The 25,758-nt window shown below is 37.4% G+C and overlaps 1 protein-coding gene across 2 annotated transcripts in view; it reads left to right on the top strand.

Moving 5' to 3' along the window:
- Nucleotides 1-24,416, top strand: part of LOC107088434 (armadillo repeat protein deleted in velo-cardio-facial syndrome-like) — a 26,819-nt gene extending 2,403 nt beyond the window's left edge. Inside the window, exons 2-16 of one of the 2 annotated variants that reach the window (XM_015380601.1) lie at nucleotides 6,403-6,579; nucleotides 7,150-7,724; nucleotides 12,622-13,100; nucleotides 13,194-13,380; nucleotides 13,452-13,569; nucleotides 13,800-13,968; nucleotides 15,492-15,509; nucleotides 15,666-15,737; nucleotides 18,254-18,381; nucleotides 20,819-20,969; nucleotides 21,056-21,248; nucleotides 21,504-21,615; nucleotides 23,216-23,306; nucleotides 23,386-23,462; nucleotides 23,603-24,416. In XM_015380601.1, coding sequence (XP_015236087.1) covers nucleotides 6,403-6,579; nucleotides 7,150-7,724; nucleotides 12,622-13,100; nucleotides 13,194-13,380; nucleotides 13,452-13,569; nucleotides 13,800-13,968; nucleotides 15,492-15,509; nucleotides 15,666-15,737; nucleotides 18,254-18,381; nucleotides 20,819-20,969; nucleotides 21,056-21,248; nucleotides 21,504-21,615; nucleotides 23,216-23,306; nucleotides 23,386-23,462; nucleotides 23,603-23,695 — 2,640 coding nt within the window. In that variant the 3' untranslated portion in view covers nucleotides 23,696-24,416. The remainder of the gene's footprint in view (nucleotides 1-6,402; nucleotides 6,580-7,149; nucleotides 7,725-12,621; nucleotides 13,101-13,193; nucleotides 13,381-13,451; nucleotides 13,570-13,799; nucleotides 13,969-15,491; nucleotides 15,510-15,665; nucleotides 15,738-18,253; nucleotides 18,382-20,818; nucleotides 20,970-21,055; nucleotides 21,249-21,503; nucleotides 21,616-23,215; nucleotides 23,307-23,385; nucleotides 23,463-23,602) is intronic. The other variant, XM_015380602.1, reaches the window with a different exon arrangement.
- The last annotated feature ends 1,342 nt before the right edge of the window (nucleotides 24,417-25,758 follow it).

Raw genomic sequence — 25,758 nt, forward strand, 5'->3', positions numbered from 1 at the left:
CTGTGAGGATGCTTTTCTTCTGTACGGTTAAAAGGATAATAACAAAAAAAATAAATAAATGTGTGATTAGTTGTGTATCATCTTACTTCTTGCAAATTTTTTTTGCAAGAAGTCAGATGAAGTTAATGGGGGACATTATGATTTGCACACATTACCCAATTCTCCTCTTAAAAGATAAATACATTTGATTCATATTACTGAACGGATGGTAGAAAATGGTTGTCTGCTAGCTGCACATTTGCACATAAATGTTTACATTTTTAAATTTTCTAAAAATGCTTTAATTATTTCTGTTTTCTATCTAGACATCATCATGATGCTCGATGTCCCCTTCAAGATTAAAAATGTTGAAACATTCAGAAAAATCCCCCCCTTTTCATTTAACATACTTTTTTTTCCTGTAAAAGAAGTTGTGTCAAGGATAAGAAGATTTAAAGGAAGCAATGGGGTTTCCGCTGGAGAAAATCTAATACTGTTCCACTTCAATACAGTTTCCATTTGCAGTACACAGATTCTCCTCCAAAATCATGAACCCCCTCATTCAACAGATTGCACAGCTTTGCAGGCGAGTGTGGTGACAAAGTTGTTAATGTTTTCTGACATCGCTTGGCTGATGTCTTCTTTTATTGTCCTGTCGAGGCAACACTCTGTCAGCTCTGCAGTTTCCTAAAGAGTCTTTTTTTCTTCAAACGAAGCTGCTCTTCCATTGGCTCTAATTCGCTGCAATCCAGTGTACCTGATTTTCAAATTTATTTCTCATTTTAATTAGACATTTAAGTTTATATCTGGCTTCACATCTCCATAATTTCAAAACTGACCTCAGCTGGCCTTTATGCTAAAAGTTGATGAGGACTGAATACCATTTGTGGTGTTTTGACACAGACCTACTGTTTTGTTTTTTTTGCCTTTAAGCCGGCTCCAAACCAGAAGCTTCCACCTGACCTATTTGGCTTCAAGAGCGTACTCAGTGATGGTGCAGTGAGTTATTTAAATAAGCTTTGACTCATACCGTGGCCCGGCCATCCCTGAAGCTCGAATCAGACAGAGAAAGCAGCACACAGGCTCGTGTCCAGCCTGTTATCATCCTCCAAATCCTTAATCAAGCTGTCTGTAGAGGACAGTGGCACCTCGCCTGTCTCCTGGTCAAGCATTCATTTAGTGCCGCCTAACAATATCCAATCAGCCTCCCCCAGAGGTGATCAGACCAGGATGATCTCTCTCCACTGCCAGTGTTTCCTGGTTGGCCCTTTTATCTCCTCTTCCCTCCGACATGTTTTTGTACAGGGATATGAGAGGGCTCTTGTCTTTTGTGAGGTGTTTGAAAATCAAGCTCTCTCCCTCTCCACTTCCAGCCGTCATCTCCCTACAGATTTAATGTGCTGGAGTTCAGATTTTGTCTTACTGTTTGGTTGGACTTTGCAGCTTTGGAAAATGATAATTTGTAGAAATTAATCAGTTTATCTGCTTCTAATCTCAGCAGATGCTTCAGCATATTGAAAACAAGCCCGTGGGGCTTTTCTGGTAGGATTATTACGCTCATTTTTCAAAGTGAAAGATCATTTAGTTAATGCAGAAAGCATTCAAATAAAAAAATGACTAATGAAGTGTTCAGTGAAGAGGTGCATTTTTGGATGTACTGCATTTTTTTCAAAGGTGGTTTGTATCGTTATTGGGGGAATTCAGCTGCATCAGAGGATCTGTTTTGCATTCAGATCAATAGAGCAACAAATCCAGTTTTTGTGAACTTTGTAAAAAGAATTGGATCATTAAATGTGTTAAAGGGCCTCTGGTTGTTTTTATTTTCCTTTTTAGACCAAGATTCTAAATAATTAATCCTTAAAGCGTAATGCAATGCAATATAATGAAAGGGAGAGGGAATTCAACTTATGCATAAATTAAACAAGGGTAAACGAAAGAAATAACACAAATACGGTTTTGTAAAAGTATTAACACCAGTGTATTCCACATTTTGTAACAGATCAGAAACATCAGTGTATTCTGTTAGAGTAGTAGTTGGTTAAAACTCTTGCAGTTGGGACCTTCTCTTTCCCTTTTTGAAAGCTGTATTTAACAGCCATCACAAAGATCTTCAAAGCTTAGAATAACGTTTTATAACCTATGCCATAAATACCTCCACAGCTTTCTCTGTGGCCTTTATATTGCCTTCCTTCATAATGCTGTCTGTTCAATGATGTTCCTAAGCAAACCTTTACGGCCAGAATGAGAACAGCTATTTCCATATTTTGAATAAACCACTCAACTAATCAGGTGACTTAAAATAAGCCCAAATTCATACACATACTCCACTTTTCAGATTTGTTTTGGCCAAAGAAACACATTTTTCTACTGGACCTTTATGCATAACTTTGTCTTGATTTACCTAAAGTACCGTTTTAGTTGCAACGAGACAAAAGGTGAGGAATTTCCAGTGTTTTTAATACTTTTCCAAAGCAAGGTCAACATCTTACACTAAATGCAGGAATTAATCACATGCAGTGGTAGTTCTTCAAAAACTGGCTTCCTGGGTGCACTGCTTATTAAAACTAAAGTTTCATAATCACTTTAGAATAATTCAGTTTGACTTGTCTGAATATTGCAGTTTCCCATGTGTTTAAGTCTATTACTCTCAAAAATATATGGTGGGAAATACATTCTGTTTTGCGGGTTTCATAGATTGAATAAATATTTTACCCATTTAAGCTGCATTTGAATGAACTCTGCTCTTTAAGAACCAACCAGGTAAGGTTTGACCAGTCTCAATATGTTGGTAAAATCCTTTATAGTACAGCGTTTCAACCCTTTAGTTTAGCGCAGAATAAACTGACATGGATTTCTCTATTGAGGAGTGTGCTATTATAACATGTCACTAACTAAATAGGCAAAAAAAACCAACAGAAAACTTGTTCTGAGAGGCCCTAAAAAGCTTTTGTTACTCCCTGACAGTATGGCAGCCTTAGACGAAGATAATGGTGCCCAAGTTTATTACAGCGTTGTCCCAAATCTTCCATAAATACATAACATAGTGAGGATAAAATGAAAGGCTCCACAAATAACATTCAACAGTTTGGCCTCCACTTGCCGACAGACAGCCAGACAAATAGTACATGTGTTATATTTTCACCAGTGGAGTTGACCTACTAAACTGCACCAGAGAGGCATGGTACAAATAAATACGGCAAACAAAAGCAGCAGGAACAACAACAAAACAAGTAGCTTCAGCTTTTCCCTTATGTTCATAGCAATCTGGGTTGAAACACAGATGACAAATCTCAAGATGTATTCCTTTTCTTTTTGTGTTTTTAGTCTCAACCTTTGAAACTCTTGTCATAAAATGTTTCGGGTAGGTTTTTCTACAAATCATATGAAAGCATTCCATTAGGTGTTAGACATTTTAATAAAAGCAGAGAATGCTGGCCAATCGCTTAATCAATTTCATACAGGCAAGTAATTACTCAGTGCAAGAGGAATAGAGCCAAGGCGTCCAGGAATGACCCATTGTGGCTAAAATAAATGAAATCACACTCCAGTGAGCAAGTAAATAAGAAGGCAATTTTCTGCTTACTTAGCAGATGCCAAATGATACAGATCACGCTTTCTTACACATCAGATTTATATCTTCAAGTTACTTATTATGGCCTCTCTTTGATTTGCAATAAAAATGTATATTTTAATAGTTTGGTTGAATGGTAATAGGAGTTTTTTTCCTATCTTGAGTCACAGATTTTCTTATTTTGTCTGTTTATTTCAAGGATCCCACAAAGCTTACAGACCGTGGAGGAGCCTCTGAGAGGCCCTGAGCTTTTCCACGCAAACATTTTTGTGCAGTTTATCACACACAATCAATGCAAAACCCAGAGCAGTATGAAGATAAAATAAATCACACATACAGTAAGAAACAGGAAGTTACTAATGGCAAGGCAAGGCAAATTTATTTGTATAGCACAATTCAGTACAAAGACAATGCAAAGTGCTTTACATTATTAAAATATAGGAAAATAAAACAGATTCAAAGCAAGTAGGAAAAAAAAATAAAATAAAAAATGCAGATACAAAAAAGAACATTAAAAACAGTTGGACTAAAGGAAATAAAAAGTTGAACTAATGATGTTTCAGTTGAACTGTTTAACTAGAACAGTCGAAGGCAATCCTAAACAAATTTGTTTTTAGTCTTCATTTAAAGGAACTGAGGCTTTCTGCACTTTTACAGTTTTCTGGAGAACTAATGGATAACAGTGGTATCTGTAGCATGGTATTAGAAAATGAATCAGGTTTACCATATATCAAAGCAAAGTATAACAAATTAAAAACAATAAGGATACATTTTAAATGTGGTGTAATCAATTTTAAAACACATAAAAAAAGGTTTAAAATGAAATTATTTCAAACCTGAAATAATATCTTTTATATAAAACATTAAATTTTAAGTTTTATGTTCTTTAGCTACTTTTTAATGGTGTTGGTTGTTTAATAGAAATACTGAATAACTTTCTTAGCAAACTTTCTTTTTTTATCATGATATGCTCTTATGAGTCACAAAATTACTATACTTGAATATATATAGCACCTGTTCCCTTTAATATTTGGTTAAAGGAAATTGTAAAGCTCTTAAACCAAATCGCCCAGGACTGGGGATCTGCTAAATATAGATCTATCCCTTATACTAAAAACCTGAATCAAACAGCCTAACTACCACATTAGCAGCAGTCAAGCCCTGCTAATGAGCTTCTATTGGAGTCAGGTCTATTGAAGCAGAGACACATCTAAGGTACAGGACACCGGCCCATGAGGATCTGAGTTTGAAACTATTTTCCTAAATTCCAGTTGCTAAGACCTGTTTCTATAGCACAAAAATAGAAACATCATCCTTCATATCAAATCATCCATATTGTCTCTTAGTGGGGAAATGTATGTGGGACAGAAGCAGAGTAAAAAGGCAAGTAAAAGTACATTTCACGCCTGATTAAGACAAAAAAATATATACAAAAACCTCACACAAAGCTAGGAATCTTAAATTCGAATAGAGAATGGATTCAGTTAGTTGTGCAACATGACTGGTTGATAAGAAACAAAGAAAATGCACATCTCTAATTGTGCCTGAAAAAAAAAAAAAACACAACCAACCATTTACAGAAAAGAAAATAAGGAAAATGATCAAGTAACATCATAGTTGTTAAAACATTTATTGAGATTGCTGGGGCAGAGATGATTTAAAGGCTGACATCTGCTGAGAGGAAGGAACTGCAATAATGCTAATTTGTAATGCAGCAATGATTTCAGTAAAGGAGCTCTCTAGTTCAGATCTCCAGTTCTGCAGCCTTTAGGTGGGTCTCTGCTACAACACACCTAAAATTATGAGCTTATTAGCAGAGCTCTGCGGAGCATGACTGCATGCTAAGGAGGTAATTTAGCCATTTCAGGCGTGTAGAAGCAGATAAACATCTACTATTTGCAGGACACTGAGACATTAAAACTGAAGTTTGAGACCTGTGTTTAGGATGCCATCTAGCTCTTTCTATTCAAATATTGGCTATGCTTGATTATGCTTCTGGTTTGTAAGTGAGATTGTGCCTATATTTCTTTGGGCTGGAGCATGTATGTGTGCAGAAACAAAAACAGAAGAAATCTATGAAGCGGTAAAGAATTTTTCCCAGCATGCAGATTAAACTAAGTTAATTTAGTCCAAAATAATCAAACCTTATGTTTAGTTTCAGATATAATAGACTAAATCCCAATGTTCCTTGTTGTAATATTTTTTAATTAAGATAATCAATCAATGTCAACTGGTGAAGCGTTTACCTAGAAAAGAGAAAAGTCAGCTGCTTGTTTGGAGTCATTTAGTTTAAGGTAATCCCTCAATCTGAGAAGCATGTGGCAAGGGCGGAAAAGAACAACACCCATTTTATCAGGAGGAAAGTCTCAATCAGAACTAAGTGGAGTTAGGATTCATGAAAATCAGTCACTGGTAAGAATCAATAATCCTGAGTGTCATCATGAAACCATAATGGTAAGAAACTGATAGCAGCAATAGCACCGTTAGTTGCTTCATCCAGGTTAGAAACACAACTAATAACAAAAAAGACTGAGCAATGAGTTCTTTCTATGAAATGAAAAACAAGGAGAGAACATAAAGGTGATAGGAGGCATAGTTTTGTTAGGGACGCCTTCGTTAAGAGACACAGCTAAATATAGAGGAAGCTGTATTTTCTATGTCGATTTGGTAAAAATTCTTTAGCATGAACTCAAATGTTTGACGGTCCATTTTTACACCAGCCAATATTGTATGTTGCGAATTTATCTCTATATTTGTTCAGTGTTTACTGAGCCTGATGGACAATATACCAAAAAAGAAAAACTTAATATAAATAACAGGTACTTACCCACAGTTGTATTTGTTTTTTATAGGAGCAGAGTTTGGAGGGTCCATCTCCACTGTCTTTGCCCCAGGACACTAAAGAGGCAACCAATGAAAACCCGACAGCCACTGACGAACTGGACACGCCCACGTCCATCGCCTCTGTGATGACCTCAACCAATGAAAGCTCCACAGAAACTGACACCCCGCAGCAGACTGACTCTGAGGTTCATAAAACTTGCTGAAAAACCTGTTTTTGTCTTAAAAATTCATAGAAAACTAACAATATTTTTGCAGTTTTGGAACAAAAAAGCTAAAATCCCAATGAATTTCCCACACTTGAAAATCAAATTTACTCTAATCTATCTTGCTATCAAACACAGGATGAACCTCTGTTGTTTCACCAGAGTCCTATCTAGACTAAGGGAGATTTATTATTCTTTGGCATGAAAGCAGAATTCATAATTTATTAGAAGGCTTAGAAAGCCAAGGATGTGCTGAAAAGATGATGATTAATAGTGGCTATGAGAAAAGGGATGGTACTCTATGTATGGTTGAAACAAAATGCTAATTACAGTGCGAGCATCAAAAACTTGCTTTGGCAATTCCAAGTATACTGAGATTATGTACTTCTTGTTCATAATGTAAGCAGCTACATCAAGTGGCATTTTCAGAATAAGACAAGAACCCTGCAGACTACTTAGGCAAATTAGGTTTTAAAGACTAGGGCAGATCTTTTTGTTGTTGTTGACGGGAAACATTTATATATATTGTTGTGGCGGATGCATTTTTTGTAGGAGTCCAAGGCTGTGGAACAAGAGGGTGAAAAGGCACCCAGTGAGACCCAAGAGGGGATTAAAGAGGAGAACATCCTCCCATCAGATACTCCAGATCTCACATTGGTTCAAGAGGCTACAGAGAACACATCAACTGAGAAACCCACTGCTGAGGCAAATGTTGAGCCAAACACAACAACCAGCAACACTACCACTGCAACAGTTCTCCCCCAGCCAATGCTGCCGTCTGGTGAGCCTCATCCTGTAAACCCAGACAGCCAGAACAGAGTCTACGCCCTCCCTGATGCCTTCAGGGGCATTGGAGGCGATGTCTGCGCGGGATATGGAAGCCTTTCTCGTTTCGGCCTTCACGGCTACTTGCCCACCAAAAACTTCCAGCCCGGCGCCCACTACACCTTACCGTTCCTGAGGGACAGCTATGCCTCAACAGGCCTCAGCAACCAGACAGAAGAGAACAGAGAAAGTCCTCTGGATGTGAAGACTGACCTGCCAGGCACCGGTTACCACACACTGGGAATCCCCCAGTTTAGACCAATTACCACTATGGAGCTCCTTCGGGAGCCCTCGAGAACCAGGTGAGAGGATTTTCTACAACAGTAAACATTGTGAAAACCCAGAAGAGTTTTAATTTAAAACTCTTGTTGATTGTGTTGAGTATGCAAAGTCTTCCTAACAGTTAAATCTTTCTACACATCATAAAAAGCTTTCATGTCATCTGAACATAGCATTGCTGCTATAAAGTAAGGTAGTAGCAGCATCATATAATATTTTCCTTCATCAGGGGAAGATTGGCAGATTAGAAATGACTGAAAATGGATAGAATATAATACAGTTTAAACCTGAATGAAAACCTAACAGACTACCTATATGTTGATCTATAAAGAAAAAAACACCAATAACAAACACTGGAGTTAGAGGCATGATAAATCTGAAAATGTTCGAGCAGTTTTAATTGGAAATGTATTATGTGCTTTTAGCTAGAAGGGAAAGATAAACGCCTCTTTTAGAAAGATATAGCCATGCGTCTTTTAATGTATCTGAAGGGTTTCTAAGAGCGAAGTGTGCATGTAATGGAAGAAAAAAGGCTTTATGAGTGCAATAAAAGATTATTTAAGATTCTTTTTAATTACTTACTACATCATAAAACTTATGTGACTTCACTGCCCTCAACAGTATGCAAATTAGCATTATAAACAAAGGGAATGCATACATGGGGCTACCAACAGTTAATCTATGAAATCAATAATTCTTTTTTTTTTTTTTTTTCATTTGCTTGCTTTGACAAAAACCTATGTCAAACTCTATGGCTGCACACATCCGGAGGATGCAGCTCAGCTCCGATCCTTTCAGTCCGGGTGGATAATAACAAGACAGATGGACAGCAGTTAAGCTGCAACTGGTATCAATCAGGGATGGCAGTCTGCTGCTGCAAAGTTGATAGATAAGGAGGTTTCAAGTGTTATTGCCTGCCAGAAGCTTTCCCTTGGCCTACACAAGAGTGATAGAACTGTTTACAAAAGAAGCACCAAACCGTAGTCTTTTGCACAAAGAAAGCTGTTTTATTCAACATGTACATAGTTAGACCTTCACATTTCTTGCTACTAACTCAATGAGTGGGTTGTCATTGTTTCGTTTTTCTTTTTTTCTATAGCTGAAGGATTATGAAAAAAAAAATCAGATCCTTCTCCTTTATGTAAAGCCCAGTTGCAATACCTAAAAACAATTCATGCGGCAGATACATTGCAAAAGAACGTCTGACAATCTGAAGCATATAAATTGAATACTTTTCCATTATTTAAACTAGTTTATAGTTTTTTTTTTATCTTGGTAGAAATTAATTATATAAGAGAAATCAAAGGGAAAAAAATTAAACACCTCAGTTTAGAGTTGGAAATTTTTTTTTTTTACTAAAAAGTAACCTTGGCAGCAAATGTCTTTTCTAAATTGTCAGACAGCAAAAATGAAGTTCATGAATCAAACATGTCAAAGGTTTAATGAAAAGGCTCATGGGAAGTTGCAGGTTGTCATTTTAATATTATAGCAAAAAAAGGGATTCCAATACTTTATGATTAATTTGTTGTTTCAGCTTTTAACATATATTCAATTAATTGTTTTTTGAACAAAACAGGCAACATTTACCCCAATATAAACATAAATAATTGACTCAAATTCAGGGTTTATGGCAATGACCAGATACATAATAGATACTTTAAATAATACTTTTATTAAACAACATGTCACATATAATAACGTCACAAAAGATTAGACTGAAAAATCTCATTAAGCACATAAAAAAGATAGGGCTTTATGTTTGTGCAAAGAAGCTGCCTTTTTTTTTTTTTAGCTTACAGCCATCTGTTGTGGATCAAGTTGAAATATGTATCGTAATCAAACAAATCAGTGTTTCAGATCTACAGTCTGTTTGAAATAAACGGATAACAAATGGTATCAGTAAATGATGAAACGGACTTTCCACATTTTCCTGAGCAACAAGCGCATTAGCCAGACTCTGTGAGTGTGTTGGATCCTGTATCAGGTCCCTTGGTAAAATTATTTTACACTTCACTGCTCAATTCTCTATACTCTACTTTGTCTTCTGCACTTTTCCCTTCAAAGCCAATTTTAGTGGGCATAGAGAGACACTTAATTCCACTCCTCTCCTCTCCTCTGCACAGTATTTCTTTTGAGATGGTTGTATAACCACAACTTTCAGTTATCAACCTCTAAAGAGTGCCCGCAGTACCAGCATGACAGCTAGCTCACAACATCCTTCACCAAAATGACTGGAAAAATATCCAACTGGTAGTTTTATTCTCATGTACTTACATTTCCCTTGTCTGCTTTTTAATGTTGAGCATGTGGCTTTAGGCTGCTACCTCATTGTGAGTTACTGAACAAACCAAGGTTTTAGAAGCAGCACCAGAAAATCTCAATCTTTTGTTCATAAGATGTGTTATAACTGAGACAGAAAACAATTAAACCTGTGTGACTGTCAATCTTTAATAAGAATAATGAGAATATCTGATTATTATGCTAATAATCAGAATTATTAGGATAATAATTCTTAAATTGATATACATTTAAGCACCTCAACAAGATGTTTAAAATGGTAATTAGTTTTGGTTTGACTGGCATAACTGGAAACATTAGGCTTAATTTGGAAGTTTTGACTGATGTTAATCCATGATGCAGCCATTTTGGTTTTCTGAGTCAGACATGGGAGCTTAGCCTTTTTAATATGACTTAGAACTAAAAAGGTGAATGCTATAATTATCTGAGGGGTTATGGATGGATGGATGGATGGATGGATGGATGGATGGATGGATGGATGGATGGATGAATGGAGGGATGGATGGATGGATGGATGGAGGGAGGGAGGGAGCGATGGATTGATGGATGGATGGAGGGAGGGATGGATGGATTGATAGATGGAGGGAAGGATGGATGAGGATGGGATGATGGATGGATAGATGGAGTGATGGCGGGAGGGAAGGATGCATGGATGAAGGAAGGGAGGGATGGATGGAGGGAGGGAGGGATGGATTGATGGATGGAGGGAAGGATGAATGGATGGATGGAAGGATGGATGAGAAAGGGATGATGGATGGATAGATGGATTGATGGAGGGAGGGAAGGATGAATGGATGGATGGATGGATGGAAGGATGGATGAGAAAGGGATGATGGATGGATAGATGGATTGATGGAGGGAGGGAAGGATGAATGGATGGATGGATGGAAGGATGGATGAGAAAGGGATGATGGATGGATAGATGGATTGATGGAGGGAGGGAGGGAAGGATGAATGGATGGATGGAGGGATGGATGAGGAAGGGATGATGGATGGATAGATGGATTGATGGAGGGAGGGATGGATGCATGGATGGAGGAAGGGGGGGATGGATGGAGGGAGGGAGGGATGGATTGATGGATGGAGGGAAGGATGAATGGATGGATGGAAGGATGGATGAGAAAGGGATGATGGATGGATAGATGGATTGATGGAGGGAGGGATGGATGCATGGATGGAGGATGGGGGGGATGGATGAGTATCAAAGAACCTTTACCCTGAACCAACAGGGCTTAAATTGGGAGAGTTTTAAAGTTGATAGCAAATTCAGATGCCCAGATATTTAATTTAAGACATAAAGTCACAAAAAAATAATCCACAAATACATACCGTTGAGTCCAGATCAAAGTCTGAAATCTACATAGATGGAGAAGCTTTGTAAGCTTCTGATTAACAACATCCAGGTCAACAGAGGTAAGCCTTAGGACACTTTAGGCACAGTGCTTCCCTATGGAAACCATTAGAACAACAAACTAAATAACAAAAAAAAACATATGCCAGAGATTGTTACACCTCCTGAAGTTTGGTTTATTCTTGGGTAATAATTTGCAAGTCATGTGTCAATCTTTGCTTCCTCCCTTACAGCTGATGCAAAACGCAGCTGCTGGTCTTTCAACTGCTACTACAAAATATGACTGTATCACTCCTGCCCTGGGTTCTCTCCACTGGCTGCCTGTGCATTTTACAGTTCATTTTAAAAGTTTTTAACTGCCTAAATCACTTGCCACATCTTACCTCTCTGAGCTTCTACACCCCTACTTGCCTCCTTGGTCCATCAGGTCAGCAGAACCTCCTGCTGCACATTAGGGAGGCTCCTTCCCTGCCGAATTTTTAAAATACAGCTCAATACTTATTTTTATTGCTGGCTTTTAACAGGACAGTTTATCTAGCTTAAAAAATTCTTATTATTGCCTTATTATATATTTTTATGCTGTATTTTATTATTTTATTGTGTTTTATTGTTTTCAGCTATGTTCAGCACTTTGTTTTGAGCTGTAGCAGTTTTAAAATGATGATGATGATGATATCCAGATGCCTGAAGATTTCACATTCATGTGGCCAAAATAATTGTAAGCAAGTGAGAACACTGTGAGGATTTCAAGCAACCAAAACAATGGGCAATAATGACATTTTTAAAACTCAGCAGTAGCTTTATAATATTGAAAAAAAGGACTCAGAGGATGAAAATCAAAAGGTCAAACTTAGCAATTACCAAAAAAGTCGAAGGCTTTTTTGAATAGGGAGTTTTTAAGGTGGATCCTTTGGACAGTTGATCGCAGCAGCAACAGATCGTTTTTACCTTTTTTGTGTTGGACTGCATTGCCCTTTATTAACTTCTCAAGATTTTTATTGCATTTTGATTTCCTTAAGAGGCAGCAGAATGAGGGGATGGACCAGCTCGCTTGTTTTTGTAGCCTTTTCGGGGCATTTTTTGCACAGCTAATTAATATATGTAATCTAAATGCTGTAGGTAATGTGTTAAGGAGCATTAAAATGTCAGATCAAAAAATTTTTTTATCCAGTTTTAAATTGCTAGGATACAAATATAGATTCAGTTCTCTCCATGAAAGACTCTATCATGAATTTTATTTATTAAATGTGGACCAACTTGTGTCTTTGCAGAAGCGGCTATGATGATGCATTTATGGCCCAGCTGGAAGGGAACCTGAATCCTTTCTTCCAGGCCATGTGCCGAGCACAGACCCTGCAGGTGCCCCACAAACGCAGCAGTATGGTAAGCCTGGATAGCATCAGAAGAGACCCACGCTGGAGAGACCCCAACCTGCATGAGGTGATCTCCATGCTCAGGCACCCAATGGACCCAGTCAAGTCCAATGCAGCTGCCTATTTGCAGCACCTGTGTTATGAAAACGACCTGATCAAACAAGAGGTTCGGCAGCTGAACGGGGTGCCAATCCTGGTGGAGTTGTTGGACCATCCCAAGCCTGAGGTCCATCGTAAGGCCTGTGGTGCTTTGCGCAACATATCCTATGGGAAAGACCACAACAACAAAATGGCCATCAAGAGCTGTGATGGCATCCAAGCTTTAGTTAGACTGCTGAGGAAGTCTAGCAGCATGGAAGTCAAAGAGTTAGCTACAGGTACAGGGATATATATTTTTCAGCCACAGGTAGAGACTTCTCTACTTTTAAAATGATTTCTTAAACATCTTCATTTTTTCAATAACCCTGCAGGCACTCTGTGGAACCTCTCATCACATGAACCCCTAAAGATGACAATCATCAACCAGGGACTGCAAACCCTGACTGATGAAATCATCATCCCACACTCAGGCTGGAGGAGGAGAGACTCTGTTGATGCATCTAAACCGCTGAGTGCTGAGTGGACCACCGTCTTCAAGAACACCACTGGATGCCTGAGGTAAAGCATAGCTGCTGTCACAGATTTAAAAAGTGCTTGTAAGGATTCCTGTAACAGAGATGTTTCTGTAGGAATGTCAGCTCTGATGGAGCAGAAGCTCGACAGAGGCTGAGGGAGTGTGAGGGGCTGGTGGCAGCTCTGCTTCATGCCCTGCAGTCAGCAGTCATCAACAAGGATGCAGACAATAAGGTTGCTCAAGTAATCATTAAGATTTTAGTCTACTACCATAGAATAGAGTAACTTGCATTAAGTTGATTCCAACATTTATAACATCAGAGGAAACCAATAAAAGCATGAAGGCCATTTCAATAAATATAAAGTTCACTTTTGCTTCAAGGGGAAACTAAAATCTTGGCTGATATGTTGGAACATACATATGCATCACCTTTGATAGAAATTATTTTTCCCTTGCAATTTAGTCGGTGGAAAACTGCGTGTGTATCCTTCGAAACCTTTCCTATCACGTTCATAAAGAAATCCCAGGAGCTGAGCGATTTCACGAGCCCCATGCTGGACATCTGATGAGAACAGTGGGGCATCAGAAGAAGAAGAACGAGCCTGAATGCTGTGCAGGGAAAAGACCCAAAGGTTTGTAAATTAAATAACGGTTAATGAAGAATTCGATTATCTTCAATGTTTGCAAAGCAAATGTCTTTTTCTCTCCACTATATAGAGTTATTTTTTTTCTTGACTTTCAAAGTACAAATCTCAAGCTTTATTTGTCCTTCCCTCAAGCACCACATACTGCATTGAACAAGCGCTTTTTTTCATCTGTGAAATGTTCTGAGCGAGGCACATTCCCGAGGGACTCGGTCGAGGATTCATACTCACTAAAGTGGACTTTTCCTTCCTTTTCTGATGCAATGCACTTGCAGTTGGAATGAACATTTATTAATTAATTAATATCAGTGTCAGTGATGCATTTTAAAAGGCGGATGTTTCCTTCCTAATTTACAGTTTTTATCCGGTTGAAGTTCTATACTTCTATAGATCTATACCTGCACTGGCATTTTTTTTTTAAACTCTGTGGTATGCAGCAAATCTAAGGATTTTATAAAACTTGGATATATTTAATGAATACTCTAACAATGATAATTCTCTAACTGAGTTGGTTATTCAATGCACGCCTCTTATGAAATACATTGCAAAAGTATTCATATCCTTTAAACTTTAACTTATATATACATATTCAGTATTTACTCCCCAAAGACATACTTTGTGGAGTCTCCTTTTGCTTTATCGAAGCAGAAGCTCTGTGCGCCTTCAAATATTTGGTCTTTTATTGTTGGAAAGCAGAACAAACTCGTCTGAGTTTGTTCTGCTTTCTGAAATAAGTAACACCAGTGAAATATGTATTCACAAGTGATCAAAGATTCTCATTTGAATGCAGGTCTGGACTTTGGCTGGGCTATTCTATCTCACATATATGCTTTGATGTGTCTTTGTCCCTGCTGAATAAAAGCATTCCCCTTTTCTTACTACTTTAGTTCAAGAACTGTTTTCTTCTGGCCCAGAATTTCATAAAAGCCAGATTTGTTGATTCTAACACCTCCGGCGTGGATCTCTGCATCCCCTCAAATGTTATCACAGGCCTCTGTGGAGCTTCTCTGATTAATGCTTTCTCTGCCCATTGTGTCTGTTTTGGTGGACAGTCATGTGCTTGTAGCGGTCCAGGTGTGTACATTTCTCCACAGCTTTATTATTACTCTGTCAACAACAAGCCTTTATGTGGCCTTGATTTCTACATCCATTTTTGGTTTGCAGATTTTGTTTGTTTTGTTCCATAAAACAAACAAAGAAGTTGTTGGACATTTATGTCCGCAGTAAGATTGCAGGATTATTTATTTTCAAAATTCCATTCGTTAACAATTGATGCACAGTTATAAACAATGATATTTTTTTCTTCATCGAGAAAGATTGGAGTTATTTCCAATAGTTCATTTATTGCTCTCCTGAAAACTACAGATTACTCAAACTGATCCAATCAGCAACTCAGTGTGTCGCCACATGGAGGAGCTCTGCTTGCTTCTCTAGCTCTATGTTCCTTTGCACCACAATCTAATCTATGACATTGTTCTTTTCTTTTTCTCCCTCCAACCTGGGCTCATCAGAAGAGTGGTTCAGTCAAGGTCAGTCTGCCAGCTATGAGAGAAAATCTTCAAAGCAGTGGATACTGTGAATCAATGCTGCTGTGATATTTTTTTCTGCTGTCTGTATCTGCCTGCTAATGAAAAGAAAATTGGTGCTTGTGTTTGTGTGCATGTGTGTTTATCTGTGACGTATAGGTTGGAAAAATGGATTTATGGAGAGGAAATACAACACTTTGGATTTACCAAAATGTGCAGAACTGATAAAAGGTACAAATAAAACATAGACTTCAGTTTAACTTTCAAAAAAAGGAGTATCTTCATCAAGGTAATGACTAATAGATACAATATAATATGTGTATTCTATTAAATAGCCTTTATATGGCTCATCATCATCATCTTCCCCCTCGTCATCATCTTATAGTACTCAACCATCCTGGCTCTAGCTGCTTTCTGGACTCTTTCTGCTGTATAAGCATGACATTGGCATGGCCTGGGAAGGAACTCATTTAGATGCAGCTCCACACATCAGCACCTGCACCATTAAAGCAAAACGACCAAACATCCGAGCTGCTGAGAGCATTTTAGTTTGCAGCACAGAGAATGACAGAAATACAATGCTGGCACTGGCCGGGCTTTAAACACTTGCATGTTTTATCTACTCCACATGTCTTCCTTTGCCACTGCACCGTGCTCACATTGTGTTTGGCTTTGTGTTTGCTTTTTGTTGCCATGAGTACAGTGTGAAAATAAAAAGTAAAAAAAAAAAAACTGGGGAGAAGAAAACCCATGGTGCTGCAGGCATGTAGCTCTGACTGCCATTAAAACAGAGATCAGAGCTTAGCTAATGCCTCCTACGCTGCAGCCAGTAAATGCAAATCAGACTGACAATCATGTTACAGTTCAGGGTCAGCCTTGTACTGTTATACTTGTCAGCCATCCAGCTGCCTACATTGGCTCAGTGCAAAATAATCAGTTCATGAGTCTGCTACAGTTGTATTTTCTATTCAATGTTGTCTCATTTATTGCACTCTGTATATGTGTCTACTAACCTACAATCTACAATCTAAACTTTACTTAAATAGAAGACAATCTAAAGCTTAACACAGTGCCTTTCTAAAGAATCAATGTCAATTGAAATTCTTCACATTTATTTTACTTGCAAACATAAAAGTCTGGATATTTTAAGAGGACATAATGGTGAAATGGAAGAAAAGTTACAGAAGCAGTCAAGCAACCCCCTGGTAACACCAGAGGAGCTACAGGGGTTCATAGCTCAGGTGGGAGAATCTGGTGACAGCATACTAATTGTTACTTCATTCAACATAATGGTCTTTAAGAAACAAAATTAAAAAATTGTTTAAAGATATCTAATGATGTTGCAGTAAAGATAACGACAAGCCATGTTTCAAAAAAAGAAAATTAAAAACAATCCCTGGACTTTGTTTCCAAGTTTAAAGACGTTTCACTACCCTCACTTGGAAACAAAGTCCAGTGGATTGTTTTTGATTTTCTTTTTATTGGAATGACTATGACCTATATGACTGACAATCTTTACCAGCGTACAAGCCATGTTTATTACACAGCAAAAATGAAGAAGAGCCAGGATATGACATATAGACAGAAAAATTATATTACGATTTTTTCTTACTTTCAGTAGATGTAGAAAAAATAAAAGCCTTAGAAAGGTAGCCAAGAATGCCCCCAAAAAATGTCTATACAAACTTATGACAAATATTTTGGTGTTTATAAAAATCCTCCAACATAACATTTAAGATACATTTGCATTGAAACACAAAAACAATAAAACCACATGAAAACCTGGAACATCCAGTCAGTGACAAATGCCATATTCATAGAATATAATATATATAGAAATATCAGAGATGGGTTTAAAAGTCATATTATCAATACTGAATTAAACCATATCACAATATATATTGATATTGAAATACTGTTCAGCCCTAATAAGAGGGTGATCCAGTCAAGGTAGACCATTCAAAGTGCTATATTTGTTTAAACTGGCAGTCAGTATCACCTAACATAGTACTCCCAAAGAAAATCCTGCAGGGAAAGTAAACGACCTGAGGCAGATTTTATCTTCCCACCGGACAGCACTAAACATAGAGCAAAACCTGCTTTATAATCCAATGATTTGGATCAAATCACATTCAAATCTCAAATGGCCCAGGCAAAGTTCAGAAGGAAATTCAGCTGAGAATCTCTGGCAAGTCTTGAAATTTTCTGCTTATAGATGCTCCCCATCGACCATGGATGACATAGAACTATTTAAAAAAAAAAAAGGGCAAAAAACAAAAAAAAAAAAAGTGCAGAGGGATTTTCAACAAACCTTTCTATAAAGTTTTTACCCAGGATCGTTTTATGTGCTGAAAACCAATGCACACTGTATTTTTATTTGTTACCAATTATTGAACACAATATAAGCCCTTCCATTTCACAATTATGAAGCTCTTTCTGGTCGTCCCCCCACCCTTAAAAAGACAGAGTTTGTGTTTGTGCCAGAGGTGGATAATCCAGGTCCAGAAGGTTAAAAAAACAGCCTAGTTTTCCTTAATCCTGATAACTTAACCAGGTGATTATTCCTCGTTCTGTATTGGAGCTGGGAAAACAAATGGTTGAAACTAATCTCTGTATAGGCTTTTTACTTTCTGGAACCTGGATTATCAATCTTTGTTTTTTGCATCCTGATAAAATAGGCTAAATTAAAGTGGTTTTCATAAAATAGGTTAAAAACGATTGACTTTGTCTCCTTATTTCTCTTGAAGGCTTGGATCTGCTGTACCAGCCAGAGGTGGTGAGGCTTTACCTCTCTCTTCTTACCTGCAGTCACAACCACAACACCCTGGAGGCAGCTGCAGGAGCGCTGCAGAACCTCGCTGCGGGACACTGGGCTGTAAGCAAATGGAAAAGTTCAAAGTTATTTTTCATCCACTAATTACAGGAGCTTTATTCAGGTCACATGGAGTATTATTCACAGCACATATGGCTGATTTTACTTCGATGCTACACTCTCTGCTAAGAATGAGCAATTATGTAGGTGAAGTCACCACTGCTGCTGTCACTGTTTGTAAACATCATCTCAGTGTCTTAGGATCAGATCCAGGACGTGCTTCTTGTCAGCATGGTTACTGTCTCTGCTGTTCAGCTTGAGGACCGACTTAAAATAGAACTGTACTGAAATAAAGTACTATGAATAAAGTGTAAAAATGCCTGTGCAGTGAAGGGTCAAACAAGACAATTTCTAGAGGCCAGAAGTAGGGGGGCCATGAGTATCCGATGCTTCTTTTCTCAGTTGGCCTGTTTTGTTTTTTTAGGTGGCTTCATTAATCAACCTAATGTAAATGTGCACTGACCTTGTCTCCAGCCAAGATCATCAGGAAAAAAACATCAGCTACAACAGAATTTTCCCTTAGATGCGCCATATGTCTGCATCTAAAATAAAACATGAGAATATCCTCTGAGTGTAAAAGTGATTTAAAGGGGTCATAGAATGATTATATAGGGTATTTGGTGCTGGTCCTTAAGGTCTCTGAGAGGGTGGGGAACATTGGTTGGGCTGAAAATGGCATATTTGCTGTTCTATGAGCCGTAATGCAAGCCTGGTTGAAAGCCCTATAATGAAGTGACAGGTTTTCTTCCTTTTATGGTATGTTCATGAATATTTAGATGAGCTGTGCACTGATTGGTTGGTTTACAACGAGCAAAGCTCCTGAGCAATAACACATCATAGCAACAAGCACTCAGTCACTGAAACATCGAAATTGTTGATATGGAAGGGTGACCAGACCAGATTTAGGGGAAATTCTAAATCGACAGAGATTTTGGTCCACTACATTGCAGCACGTAGTTGAAACACACCGTGCACCCCAACCGAGCCGTCAGCTCCGGCGCTGGTCTGGGAACTCCGGTGGACGGCAGCAGGGAATTAGCGGGGATGGAGGAACTGAACCCGACCTGGTGACAGTAGTCTGCCTTACTGGTCCCGTGCCCCCCTTCTCCGGCTAAGGACGGGCCGCTCATGCTGAGCTCTGGTCCATTCAGCGGCCCGGCAGTCGACACTGCCCCTCCACACCTTTGGCCAGTGAACCACTGGGCTGGTCTGTACTGTACGTATGTCAATTTCGGGACGTGACATAAATACAGGCCCGAACCAAATAAGGCAACATCCAAGAGCTTACGGCAACCCGGGGCTTCGTTTGGATTTGCCTGTTTCATGGTGGAAGTTTAGAATTGTGAGATTTACATAGAAAGGAGGTGTCGATGGGGTTTGAACTTCTCTGTACGTCCATTTCACCAACTGAACCATCGTTATTCATCGATGAAAATTTAAACTCGGTTTTGCATTCTATGAACCCTTTAAGACTTTCAAGATCCTATGATCTTTCAATCAGATACAACAAAGGTTGAAACAATTAATCAGATTAATCATGATGAATTGATTATTCACTGCAAAAATGATATAGAAATAAGTAAAAATGTCTTGAAAAAAGTATATTTACTCTTAATTTTTAGTAGGTAAATGAGATGATTTAGCAATGGAATGAGTATTTTTACACTTAAAATAAGATAATTAAATAAAATGCACTTAAAATAAGACAGTGCAGTTGTTTTTTCTTACTTTAAATGTCATTTGTCTTGTTCCATTGGTAAAGTGTCTCACTTAGTTCCTAAATCCAAGAAAAAAATTCACTTATTTTAAGTAAAAATTACTTATTTAGATTTCTACTTTTTTAGTGTTGAAATAATGTTCAACTAATTTTGCCCTGCTGGAGATAGGCACCAGCACCCCTCGCGACCCCAATTGGGACAAGCATGTCAGATAATGGATGGATGGATAATTTAGTAATCGATTAATCATTAAATGGAGTATAGAGACTTTAAAATATACCTTTGCTGATAGAGCAGTAATTATACCAAAATTAAAAAAAAATATATAAACATTTTGCATTTAAGATAAAAGAAAAAAATTATTTCGTCTGTCAATATCAGGACTTGTCTAAGTCTAGAATTCTCTAAGTCCAAGTCTAATACGCTCTATACAGGTCTCCTCAAGTGGAAGTTTCAGTTTTAGTTTCACCCGGTTTAATTACATAAAAATCTTCTTTAAGGAAACTTTGGTTATCCAATTAATAATCGATTAATCAAAAACATAATCAACAGAATAATCGATTTGCAAAATAATCATTAATTGCAGCCCTAGATACAACCAATCAAATCACAAAGAAATGTTTCCAGTTACAAGTAATGCAACAAAGCTCCTCTCAATATTTCTTTAATCCTTTGAAAGAATCAAGGATTTGATTGAGGCAACAGGCTGGTGTTTCTTACAGTGGTCGAGCTACATTCGAGCCACAGTGAGAAAAGAGAAAGGACTTCCAGTTTTAGTGGAGCTGCTGCGCTCAGATGTGGACAAAGTGGTGCGAGCAGTGGCCATCGCTCTTCGCAACCTCGCCATTGACAGAAGAAATAAAGACCTGATCGGTAAAGCATTAAGACTCTCAGCTTCATTGACAGTGGTCAACATCTGCAGACTGACAGCACTCTGCCCATATGTCTGTCTGTTACAGGAAATTACGCTCTGAGGGACCTTGTCGCTAACTTGCCCTGTGGGCAGCAGCACCCTGTGAAAAATCTGGAAGGAGATACGGTGTTGTCTATTCTGAACACGATTTACGAGATCATCACAGATAACCCTGAAAACGCTCGAGTTCTCATACAGGGTCATGCTGTGCAGAAACTGGTGGCTATAAATAAGTCAAGGTATAAAAACACATCATGGAGAAATTTGACATACATTTGAACCAGTGATAGTGATTTTGAAGCTAGAATTCTAAACGTGGATTTAATAGAATGTGCAAAAGATTCAGAATCTCTGAAAATGTCACACCTTGGGTTTAAAGAGTGCCTCATATTTACCACCAAATAATCCTCATCTGCACAAGAACAGTTTCTTGTGCAGATGAGGATTATTTTTTTTTCTCATTCACCATGCTCTCTAAAACCATATGTTTTCAGCCAATCGGCAAGAGAGACCAAAGCAGCTTCACATGTACTTCAGACAATATGGGCCTACAAGGAGCTAAGGCACACCCTGATTAAGGCGGGATGGAACAAGAGCCACTTCAAGGTATTTTACTTCATTTTAAAAAAAATTATAACACAAAAGATACCAGGTTGTTGGTAGAGATGAACTGATCCAATACCTGAATCAGATATCAGCCCAGATATTGACTAATTACCTGGACTGGATATCGCTGATTTAATCAGTTGTGGACGAAGTACTCAACTGTAGTACTTGAGTAAAAGTATGGATACTCATAGTCAAATCTTACTCAATTACAAGCAAAAGTAACTCAGTCAATAATCCACTCAAGTTAAAGTATTAAAGTACTCACTTTTCTCCTGAAAACTACAGTACTCACTCATGTAAGTACTCAAACGTACATGCATTTTAAAGTACTTAAGTTTTCAAAAATACAAATTCCATTTTCTAATATTTATACATTTTTGCATAATTTTCAGATAATTTTAAATAACCTTGTAATTTTCAGAAACCATCTGTTATATTGATGCATAGAACCACCTGCTACAAATTCTACACCATCTGTGAAGAACTTCAATATAAAAATGCCAAAAAAACCCCGATGACAGCTATTTCCAACTTTATTTATTATTCAAAAACAAACCAAAAAGCAAACAGGAGAGTCTTGATTCTCCTTGCACTGTCACTATAGGATAGAGGTTTATGTTCGAATCTATACCACAAAGAAACTACAATAAAGCTCTGCTTTGACAACTCACCATACTGAACAACTTGGCCACATGGCAACAACTAACACCTTAATAAAATTTATAAACTACAAATAATATCTGCACTGAGTTTTTATGTAATTTGTGGAACGTCATGCAAATCTCTAAAACAGTGGTGTCCAAATTCAGTCCCAAAGGCTGCTATCTGTCATGTTGAAATTGTATTTCAAAAAAGAAAACAGTGGATTACAAAGCTAAACTGAGCCACAAGGAAAGAGAAACTAGCAGCTTATTAGAAATGGAGTGGATTAAAAAGTACAATACTCGTCTTTGAAATGTAGTAGATAAAAAGTTATAAGTAACCCCCAAAAATGACTCAAGTTAAGTAAAGATACTCAAAAAAGTACTTAAGAAAAGTTATCAAGTAAATTTACTTTGTTACTTTTTTACTGGATTTGATATCAGAGATCCAATCCAGTGCACTTTAGATTGAACTGCTTTTTCTTCCTTTTGATGATTACGTTTTAATAAATAACAACAATAAATTTATATCTAAAACATTTTTTGTCAAGGCTAAAGCCCTCATTGACATTATTTACGGTTAATTCATTCAACAGTTGATTTGAATTGGTATCGAGTATTAGCCAATGCACTCAGCCCAGGTATTGGTATTGGATTGGATTTCAAAAAACTGGATCGATGCATCTATATTTGTTAGGTTAGGGTTGGATTGACTTGAGTAGGTTAGGTTTGTTGACTTTATTGACTATAGAGCAGCTAAGGGACTCACATCTGAAGCAAAAACAAATACATTTGAATGAATCATTGTTTATAATCCAGAATCCAGAAACAGAGAACCATGTAAACAATAAGTTGCAGAATACCAGGGCACAAGATAACTTCATATGTCTAATAAGCTAAAGGTGTGATTATGTTTGAATTTAATATGATATCTAATATGTATTTCCTTTTTAAAGCCAACAGCTTCAGGGGTAACTAAAAAAAACAAGAATGGAAAACAACAAAACAGTGATGACATCACATTGCCTCTCATGGAGAAAAGCCAAGGTTAGAAACTTTTCCATATATATTCAACCTAAATGATGATAAAAGGCACTATTTGATGTCATGTCACCATCTGCTCCAGATGTGTATTCCACCTTAGAGCCAAATGACCGAGTTGCAGACGGAAAGGGGCCTGTTGTGGAAAGAGATGCTCCACAGGTGATCAGATTTCTAAATTATTTAATCTTTTAATGTCAAGATTACTTAATTAATGATTCCAGATGATGACATACATAATGAATCATCAGGATTCCCTTCTTGTGTTTCTTACGGTAAATGACCTTTTTTTTCTGACACAGGCGATAAGTGAGAGAAAACACTTCATCAGAGCTGGCAGGCCTGCAGTGGGCCTCATGGATAACAAACCTCCCCCGCTGGACTCATGGGTGTGAACTTGACAACACGTCTAGTCTAGCTAGTTAAATCCTTTAGAGACACTTTCCGTTGTTGAAATGCAAATCTGTGTCATCTGTTCATTCTTGTAAATTTTAAAAGTTTAAAAGCTTTTTTTGTTTACAGAACTTAACGTGCCAAACACTTATATGTATTTAATCTGGAGATTAGTTGGGAATAGACATTACTGGTTTAAGATTTAGGATGATTTCTGTAAGCCCGAAACATACAACTGATAACATGTTATGTATGAAGTAGCCTGAAATATGCAAACTGTGGTGAATCATAACTCCAAAGATCATAAAACATGTACAAAGTGAATATGACAGTTTATTTACAGTACACAGTACAAATAGTTTGATTTAGTGAAAAAAAAAAATACATGGCTCTTTTTTATTGTCCACTTATAGACTCTGGACCTATGATCTGAAAAAGTATAAAAACATTTTTTAGTCTCTGATCAATTTAGAGTACTGGCTGTTATTTATCACCCAAAACGTTTGGAATTCAGTTTTGATAAATCTTAGCAGACACACTTAAAATGAATTGCATTTGTTATAAAGAAAGGCAAAAGAGGATTGTACATGTGTAACAAAGGACTGTTAATATTCAAAATAAAGGCATTTATATTGTAATGTTTATTGTAATACCTATGTTATTAAATAATAGCTATTTATGTGTCTTAGCTAATGCTTATAAATAATACATCTCTGCTTTGCAGTGGTCCTTTTTGCATTGCAATGTTGAATGAAAATGAAATAAATGCTGTGCATAGTTTCTCATTTATATTTGTGTCATTTCTTAAACAGCTCTGGTTTTATGGGTTTACATGAATTTAGGATGGCCTTAAATGGTTTTAGACCACTCTCTTCTGTTTGAAATGTTTTTACTCTAAGCAGGAAATATCATACGACATTTTAATAATTTAATTCAATTAGTTTTATTTACATAGCACCGAGTCACAACATGTTGCATCTACAAGCAAATTACGGAGACACATCAATCAAATTACTTGGTGAGATTTGTTAAAAGCTTTCTAAGCAAAACAGCAGCTAGGTTAATACTGTGATCAAAATAATCTTTTTATGCAGACCGGGCGCCTTCGGGCACATTGCTGCCCCCTCAGGACACTGGCTTGTTAAGATTTTATGGATATTACGCTGCCATGCATTATGCATAAGTTAGGCTGTCGTGGACATAAGTTCTGGACTCTTTATGAATACTCTATGTATATGCCCAAAATAAAAAAAATAGAAAGTTCAGCGTATGCCAGCGTTTTAGGAGATTCTGGGAAATCAGGCACACGCTGTCTACATTGTCAAGGTGTGACAGGAGCTTAAATCATTTTTATTGAACAAGTCCAGACATACTAACCTTAATATTGATTGGCTGCAGAATAAATCATTTATTTTCTTGCATGAAAACAGATTAATTTAAGATTACCATTAGGTAGAGTAATAAAAAAACATCTTTAAAAGGGAAATTATAAATTTACACAAGCTTAAAAATATATTTTTAGAGGCATTTTTAAACAACTGCAGACTCAAAGTCCTCTTTGTAACAGCTGTCTACAAGCAATGGTTTTATAGATGTGCCCTGACACTTACCCAAAACTTTAGCTTCAATATGTTACCGAGACAACTCAAACCCTCCAACGCTCAACCTTACTTCCAGCTGGAAGATGCTGCAATACTAGTGTCACAGTCCACAGTGAGACCACATTTTATCTTGAAAATCTGCACATTCCGGAGAAGGCAAATGTTTCCTACAATGAATGACAAGGACAATGTGTAGGGCATTCAATGGATTTCATGACTAAAATTGGTGGGCTACATTTCAACCATGGTGGTGGTAAAACAATTCAGATAACATATAATGTATGAAATAGCCCAAATATCCAAACTGCGGGGAATCATGACTCAAAAGAACATACATATGCAAAGGGAAAACTACAATTTATTTAAAGCAGACAATACAAATAGTTTACTTTAATTCTGACTTTTTTTTTTTAATTACATAGCTCTTTTTTTTGTTCCAATTCCTGTTAGTTTTACAATTCATC

This window comes from Cyprinodon variegatus, unplaced genomic scaffold (assembly GCF_000732505.1).
Source record: "Cyprinodon variegatus isolate N-32 unplaced genomic scaffold, C_variegatus-1.0 Scaffold218, whole genome shotgun sequence".
NCBI classification, from domain to species: Eukaryota; Metazoa; Chordata; class Actinopteri; order Cyprinodontiformes; family Cyprinodontidae; genus Cyprinodon; species Cyprinodon variegatus.